The following is an 8,151-nucleotide window of genomic DNA, read 5'->3' on the forward strand; positions in this document are numbered from 1 at the left end:
GTTGATTCTCTCGGTTGGTTGCTTTGTATACAAAGCTTGGAACCCTTTTTCGATAAACATACATACATACATACATACATACATACATACATACATACATACAAGAGAACAAAGAGACATATAGGTGTCACAATTCTATTAGATGGAAAAATTGATTGAAAGCCAATTAGATTTCAGTCAGATGTTAAATAGACAGTCCCATTTTATCAAAGGAAACGAGACAACACACAGAAATTGCTCATGCTAATCAAACGCGTCGTTTGGGCATGCGCTAAAGGAAACTTACAAATCTTAGAATTTGTATCAAAAGGATTAGCAGTTAGATGTGAGATGACTAATTCTCATTTAGATGAGAATTAACAAAATCGAAACTAAAAAGATAATCTCCTCGAGCGGCCGGGATCGCAAAAAAAGAAATGAAAAAGAGAGAGAAATTAGAACACTTGGTACATCCGAAATACGGAGAAAAGAAATCATGCCGCACATGTGTTGGCCTTGTCGACTCCCGTGGCGGTGACCTTGACGTGGGTGCAGACAGCCATGGTCTTGTTGTTCGTGCCGGAGTACTCGATCTTGACGTCGGACATTGTGATGCCTTCACAGGGCTTCTTCTCGGAGCAGAGCAAGCTGACGGCCTCGGGGGTGGAGGACGTGCCGGTGATGTTTTTGAACGTAACGTCCTTGACGGTGACCCTGTCGGCGTCGCCCTTGGAGGTGCAAAGTTTGTTGGGGCAGTACTTCTGGTCGATGATGATGGGGTTGCCCGAGTCCTCCATCTTGACGTTCTCGTAGGTGATCTTGGATGCTATGAGGGGCGACTTGGCGTCCTCGTACGACTTGATGCGGAGGCCGTTGCTGGAGCCCTTGAGCACGCAGTTCTTGACGGTGATGTCGGTCACGTCCTTCTCGTCCTTGTACCTCCCGAGGCTGCCAATGCTGATGCCATGGCCTGGGCCGCAGGTCACGCCGCTGATGTTGACTTTTGTGGTGCCGGGGCCCATGGAGATGCAGTCGTCGCCAACGCCGATGGTGGTGTCGATGATGCTGACATTGGACGAGTCGCCCATGTGGATACCGTCGGTGTTGGGGCTGTCCCCGGGCGCGCTCACCTTCACGTCCTTGACGGTCACGCCCTTGCACTGGAAGATGTTCATGTGGAAGAACTTGGAATTGATGATAGAGATGCCTTCGATGAGCGCGTCGTCGCAGAAGTCCAGCACCAGCGACTGCATGCATGCATGCATGCACATTTACGTGCGTAAGAATATAACAGCATTTCTTCAATAATAGTAAAATAAATATACGCACGTATATATAATTTATTACTATATAATGTTATGCACGCGTACGTACGTTTGGCAATATCTTGCAGTTGTAGTTCTTTTGGCAGCTATTTTTGGTCCAGACGGCCTTGCCCTGACCGTCGATGTTGCCTTTGCCGGTGATGGAGAGCTTCTTCACGCGCATGATCTCGATCCAGTTAGACTTGAACTTGGCCAGGTCGTTGGAAGCTAGCAGGTTGCCTTCCAGCTTGATGGTGAGTCCGTCGCCCTTGCACGGCCCCGTGAAATTCAGAGCTCCAGTCAGGAAATCACCCTTGGGGATGATGATGGTCGGGTTCCCGGTGCTACCGCATGCCGAAGCCCATGCCTCCTCCACCGCCTGCATGCAATTGCAATGCACTCCACCACATGATCCATCGATCCATGATCATTCTTATATTCTCTCTCCTTCAGCACGTACGTACCTCAGTGCAGTCCGTTGTGCCGTCGGGCTTGGCGCCGAGCTTGGTGATGTCGTACTCCCCGCCCGGACCAGACGCCGCCGGACCAGACGCTGCCGGACCATCTGCGCTCTCCTTCTTCTTCTCCTTGCCTTTGGCGGCATATGCGGCGCTCACCACCACCAGGAGCAACAAGACTCTCATCGCAACATTTCTCAACGCCATTTTGGCTGTGGAGTCCTCCTCGGTCCTTGATCCTTGTCAGGCCAGGAGCTTCAGAGCCCAATCTTATATACACATCGGTTCAGGTGGGACAAGTGTTCGGCTTAATTATTCGCTATGCTCATGGCATGCATGCTCATTTGCTATTTTCAGGTTGTGGTTGCCAGCTATACCGGTTTTCTGTCCATTGGTTATTTTTGGATCACCTTTGCTATTTTGATTCCATGTTGCTTGTGTCTCAAAATTCAGCTCCAGCTCTTTATTATAGTATTTCTCTCAAAAAGAGCTCTATCTCGTACATGGGACATAGGAGCATCTCCAACAGATCCCAAATACTTCATCTGAAATAGTGTGTTTTAAGCATGAACAAATGAAAATAAAAAGGTGAAGAAAAAACTAAACTGTAAAACATAAATAGGACAAGCACATGTAATAAAAAGATACAAGAGAAAGAGAGAAGGGGGGAATCAAAGACATATATCTATATCTATATCTTTCCCTAATAATAAAGCAGCGACTGATCCTGGTCGTATGTCGTGTGCATTTTTGCAGAAAAGTCCCTCCGTTTCTCAGAATTCAACCCGCGATCTCTTTTTAAGTGACTACCGAAAAAACGTTTCATTCTTGCAAAAGAGTCCCTGTTGTTTGTGGTATTCAACCCGTCGTCCGATCAGATTTGCAAAGGAAAAAACAGACATGACCACACGCACGGGCTCGCCTCCTCTCCCTCTCGCCCACGCAATCCTCGCCGCCGCCACCACCCACGCCAGCCGCTTCCGGCGAGCTCCGGCGCCGCGCAGCACGCCCCTGAGCTCCCCATCGTCTGCGCTTCCCTCCCCTCCGGCTAGATTCTCCGCTCCCAGCGTCTACCGCCTGCTCGCAACCCCACCCCCGTGGCTAGGGTTTCGGGTAGGGCTTCGCCGGTGTATCTCCGGCGGCCCCAGGTTCGTCCCTCCTTCCTTCTTGGTCGGGATCCTCCACCCCTACATCTCATCTTCTCTTTATATCCTCTGTTGTGGATGCAGATGGAGTAGGCCATGGGATTTCCCCATCCACCATGGTCGCCGCCGTCAAGGGCAGGAAGAAACCCTAGCTAGCAGCACCTCCTCACCTCGAATGATGCCTCTGCTGCACCAAGATAGGGCAAGCAACCCCCATCTGCTCTCTATCTCTCCCATTTGTACAAGTCCATTTTTTGAACAAAATTCTGCTACTACGCCAAATAGTCCATGAACAGATCTATTTTTTATTTGTGAATTGATATACTTCCAAACACAAATAGTGTATATATGTGCCATTTTCATTTTTGTTCCCTTCTCATTTTTGTGCTTTTGTTTGTAAGCTCATAAAATAGTTACAGAAAAAATGCCATGTAAGTTCTTAGCATGCGAGTGGACTATGATGGGAAGGGAGGAGGCCTGCGCCAAGGAGGAAGAGTAGCAGGGCAAAGGAGAGATGCAACATGGGAAAGAAGGGGTGGACTGGTTGGCGCCCCATCATGGGTAAGACAACAGGTGGAGACGTGGAGTGGCTGGTGTTGGGTGCAGGAGAGGATGATTGGGAATTTAGGACATAGGGAAAATGATAGAGGACAGGGCTCCATTGCTTAGCTGCTATTGTTTGCTGCTACTGATCTCAATAGAAAAAATGGGGATGCACTTAGTATATCCTAAATGGAATAAAGCTTGTGATGATAGCTTTTGTTGATAGCATGTCTCCTTTCCAGCATTATGTCGGTTTGTTCGAAAATAAAATTGGGCTTCCTTTATTAGCACATGAGTTCATGATTTTGAGAAGTTGTCCTGCAGATTTAGGGGAGTAGGGTTATGCTTTTGACGGTTCAGATTGTGGTCTTGTTTTGATTTAAATTTGACGTGTTCTCAGGGTTTGGTATATGGAGTCAATTTGTTTGAGGTTTACATGCAGAGATTTATGGAGGTGGAGTATTTGACTGGTAGGTCTCACTCAGTGCAGGTGTAGGTTGCAATCTGATTGTATGAATTGATGTAGCAAGGAGCTGCAAGGGCAAGTCGAAGATGAGTGTGGTTCGGTTCAATTTAGGCAATGCATTCTGGTCATGACAGCTTGGCAACAACGTGGTTCTCAGTGAGTAATCCATGCGGGAGATCACTGCTATTGTCAGCTTTGGTGGCAAGCAGTGGTTCATTTGCACTACAAGCATTGCGAACTCCAGCATGAACCCAAAAAATTTTGAGTTTCTTTTAAGTTCTAATAGTATGTCTAGATTTCAGCTATCACACATGTCACCGGCCATAACATACCAATTGAGCTCGTCGACCAGTTGCGCAACGCCGGCACTGCCAAGAACAAGGTGTATGCCATTCATCACATCTCTTGTTGTTGAACTGTCTATTATAAAAATTATGGGCATGTTTTCTTGTGGGGTTCTTTTGCCTCAATGGTATTATTCTTCTGGAAGCTATGTTGCCAACTCTGAATTTTTATTTACTTCAGAAATTTCAGAGTAAACACTGAATTGCAACATGGCACAATTTAATACCTCACAAACTTTGCAGATTTTGTTTCAATTTTGTAGTTCGGTTTGCTTGCTTGTGTATATGTGTGTGTATACTGAGAGGCAGGGAAATATTATTCTCTTCCAGCAGTTATGTTTCTGTGACATCTACTCCCCTCCACTCCATTTTCTATAGCCTGAAATCTGAATGTGAAAAGTAGATGGAGGTGATCAAGGGAAGCAGTCATGAGCGAGGTGTTTGAGGGCTACGAGCGCCACTAATGTGAGGTCTCAGACGCCTGCGCTCTTGTACTTGATTCCATTGTATTTATATTGACACTTCTTTCCACTGCCTTACATTTTGCCGTTAGGAAGTAATTATCAGCACTAGGCATGCGATTTTGACAGGTGGAGGCTTTATTTTAGTGTAGGTGAACATGTGATTTGGGGAAGCTCTGTAGATCCAGTTACATTGCAGACTTGCCAGCTACACCATCTAAAAAATGGGCCTTGCCTTCATATGAAGCTTTCTTAGATCAACTCTTCCATTGATCAATTTTACAAGTAGGTGCACTGCGTTTGTATACAACAATCTGAATGTGGGAGGTTTAACTATTTTATTATATTGTAAAAAATGGATCACGATGATTTCTTTTTCTGAATCATGAATGGTGGGCTAGAGCCCCACCTGGATCGCGTGTTTTGGAATCCAATAATTAGATAAATGACCACCATCCACATTACCAACCATCTCAGTGTTATTTCCAGTTTCCTAATTAATGTATGAAAAAGAGGATCAATCAATTATTGCTTTCTCCTGTTGCAACGCACGGGCATGTTTGTTAGCTTGCTGCCTCCACCACTGGAACACCCCTTCGCCGGAGGTCAACCCTGGGTGTGCGTATTGGGCACAACCCAATGGAAATTCCAGGGAATCGTTTCATTAAGGGAACCGTTCCAGGTTCATTCAAAAAATGGCACGACCTGATTTACTTTCAGCAACCGTTTCGTTAAGGACAACAGATTTGGACTCTGAGCTTTCCTCTGTGGCTGTTAATATCCCAGCATGTCAGTTTCAGATTTACCACTAGGTCACTTTCCCATGCTGAGGATTTGTCATACCAAGAGGGTAAACGGAGAGACTTCCAGAGCATGGTCATGGTGTGGATCTGGTAAGAGCGGGACTTCCAACTGAAGAGGTCAATGAATAATGTCGTATTCCAAAACCAGCAATGCCTTTCATGCACATGTTTTACCTAGACTCTGCAATTACAATAAACAAGCCAATAGCATGGATTGATGATAATTGCAACTGCTTCTTTAAAGATTTATGCGCTCGACTAATAATTTCTAAATCATTTATGCATTTCTTTCATGGCACATCATGCAGCCAAACTATGAAACTGAGATATCACCAAAGAGAAAAGAGTAATCTACACTAATGTTAGCTTAATGAATCAGTAATCCTTCCAACTTATAAGTAAGAACAACCTGAAAACGTTGGTACTGTTCTCCTGATGAAGTGTTCTTTTTTTGTGAGGGTGATGAAGTGTTTTTGTTTACTGCAGATTTTTGTTGGGTGGATGATATTTGGGATTATTTTGTGTGCGTGCAGATTGATTAGAATGTGCATATGGAGATTATTTATAGCTCGATCAAAGAGGTAAAATTACCAAATCCCGACTTGTCAGTCATCCGATAACTTTGTTGATTGTCAGTTATACATTTGATTCGTGAATTTTGAAGGTTCTGAGCTTGAAACTCCGAAGTACAGATATGATACTCTGTTTTTCTAAAATAAATGATGATTGTAGATTTTAAATTTTGCATCATGAATGCATCTGCCTATTATTAGTAACGGTTTTTTCCGCCTGTTATTAGTAATGGTGTTTTTCGTCAAAAGATAATAGTACTGTTGGGCTGAGTCTAACACTGGAGCATCGAGGTTTGTCCTACAATCTCGTACAATATTTGTTCAGTGCACTTCATTGCGGTTCAGTGAAAATGGGGTTGCTCTACAACCTAATTACCTTTCTATGTCATCAGACTTTCTTTATTCTGAACCATCCTGCTGATAGTAAATGTAACCATGTAACTCATTTTCTATGTGTGCCAATAGGCAAGGTACACTTTCGCTCTGCCTCTGCCCAAGCTCGCTGCCGTCCCTGGTCGCGCGGCCGCCTATGACCAAGTAACCTCTCTCTCCCGCGCGCCCCTGGAGCTCCTTAATCTCCTGGTCTACCTTCTCTCTCATCGACCTTTCTTTGTATTTCAATTGTAGGATAATTAGTGGATGTTGATAAGTGTACTATTCATGTTGTTGCTAACATTTCTGACTAACTGGTCCTAAATTTGTTCAGTGTGATTGTTCAGAGGAGAAGATATTTGTACTAGAAGATGATGTATATTTTACTGAATTTTTTCCAGAACATATGTTTTTTGTAGATAGAAGATGGAGTATACTTTTCTGAGATATTTTGTACAAAGAAGATATTGCTACACTACTTTCATGTGTTCAGATCGTGACTGTAGTTTGGACAGTTGGCATGATTTTTTGTGGTTGATATAATGCTCAAATTTGCTTCATTTGATAGTGAACTTCTTCAGGCCTTCATTCGGAACCTCACCGTGACACCGCCCCCCATCTCTCTGGGCCCCCATATTCACCTCCCGACTCCATTGGGCAATTTCTAATAAAGATGATTAGTGTTTTTTGAACCCATTGGTCGAACTGAGAGTAAATTTATGCATTTTGTTATCGATTCATTCATACGTAAAAATAGAAGATGAGCAAATATTTGTTATTCAGGAATCCAAAGTCCTTTTAGAGTATGAGATCGTCTTGCTCGTAACTTGCTTATTAAACATAGAAGGTGAAATTCAATGAGAACAAAAGGTATGGATTAGTGAGTAATGCCTAAAAATTTGTGTTTTTCCTTTCACTCGGCCCGCCCAGCTTTTCTTTCGAGCTCGGCCACTGATGAGCCGACGACAAGATTGTAAGCAATGACACATGTGATGTCACGTCGTTGTACGTGATGCAGGAAATCATCTTTTCATGTTTTCCTTTACATGTTCACAATGTATTTCCCGTTGCAACGCACGGGCAATTTTCCTAGTCTATATCTATATCTATATCTATACCTACTAATAAAGCACCTATTGCTTCTGGTGGTACGTCATGTAATTTACCCTATAAATTGACAAAAATTACCCACCAATGCCACCCGTAAGTCAAAAAATGATTCGGTATTTCCAAAGTCTCCGCTGCGATTAGTGCTCTTATAGAGAAGATACCACAAATAGTTCACACAGACATCGATAGCTTGTCTCTTTCCACCCGGAGACTGGGGTTCGACCCCCAGGCTTGGCAAATTTCCCCTCATTTTTTGTCACGCACCCCCCCTCCACCCATGCGCATTCATGGGCCAGCCCGCAGGCGCAACGCCCCTGTTTTTTTTTCATCTTTGGTCTGTTTGTTTTTTTCATTTCTTATTTTGTTTTTCCCTTCTCCAAATTTCAAAATGTTGCAAATTTTGAAAAACATGTTTGAGAAATTATAAAATATTTTCGAATTAAAAAAATATTTGGGAAATCATAAAATTTACACAGTTTCAAAAATATTAGTAATTTAAAAATAGTAGTAACTTTACAAAATTGTTCTTAAATTTAAAAAAATCACAATTTGGAAAAATATATCCGATAATAAATCCATGTTCATGATTTTGAA

At 43.5% G+C, this 8,151-nt stretch overlaps 1 protein-coding gene and 1 long non-coding RNA gene across 3 annotated transcripts; one reads left to right on the forward strand and one right to left on the reverse strand.

Moving 5' to 3' along the window:
• Positions 1–272: 272 nt before the first annotated feature.
• LOC123148487 (exopolygalacturonase) lies at positions 273–1,996 on the reverse strand. Its single transcript, XM_044567914.1, has 3 exons — positions 1,748–1,996; positions 1,354–1,662; positions 273–1,226 (listed from the first exon to the last, which is right to left on the reverse strand). The coding sequence occupies exons 1-3, from the start codon at positions 1,946–1,948 to the stop codon at positions 474–476; spliced, it is 1,263 nt and encodes a 420-aa protein (XP_044423849.1). The 5' UTR covers positions 1,949–1,996; the 3' UTR covers positions 273–473.
• Positions 1,997–2,640: 644 nt separating this feature from the next.
• Positions 2,641–6,885, forward strand: LOC123148488 (uncharacterized). 2 transcript variants are annotated; one of them, XR_006473926.1, is made up of 4 exons: positions 2,641–2,889; positions 2,971–5,593; positions 5,990–6,084; positions 6,541–6,885. It is a non-coding gene; the product is annotated as an uncharacterized lncRNA (long non-coding RNA). The 2 variants fall into 2 exon arrangements; XR_006473925.1 differs by having other exon boundaries at positions 5,990–6,885.
• The last annotated feature ends 1,266 nt before the right edge of the window (positions 6,886–8,151 follow it).

Source organism: Triticum aestivum, chromosome 7A (assembly GCF_018294505.1).
Source record: "Triticum aestivum cultivar Chinese Spring chromosome 7A, IWGSC CS RefSeq v2.1, whole genome shotgun sequence".
Taxonomy (NCBI): domain Eukaryota; kingdom Viridiplantae; phylum Streptophyta; class Magnoliopsida; order Poales; family Poaceae; genus Triticum; species Triticum aestivum.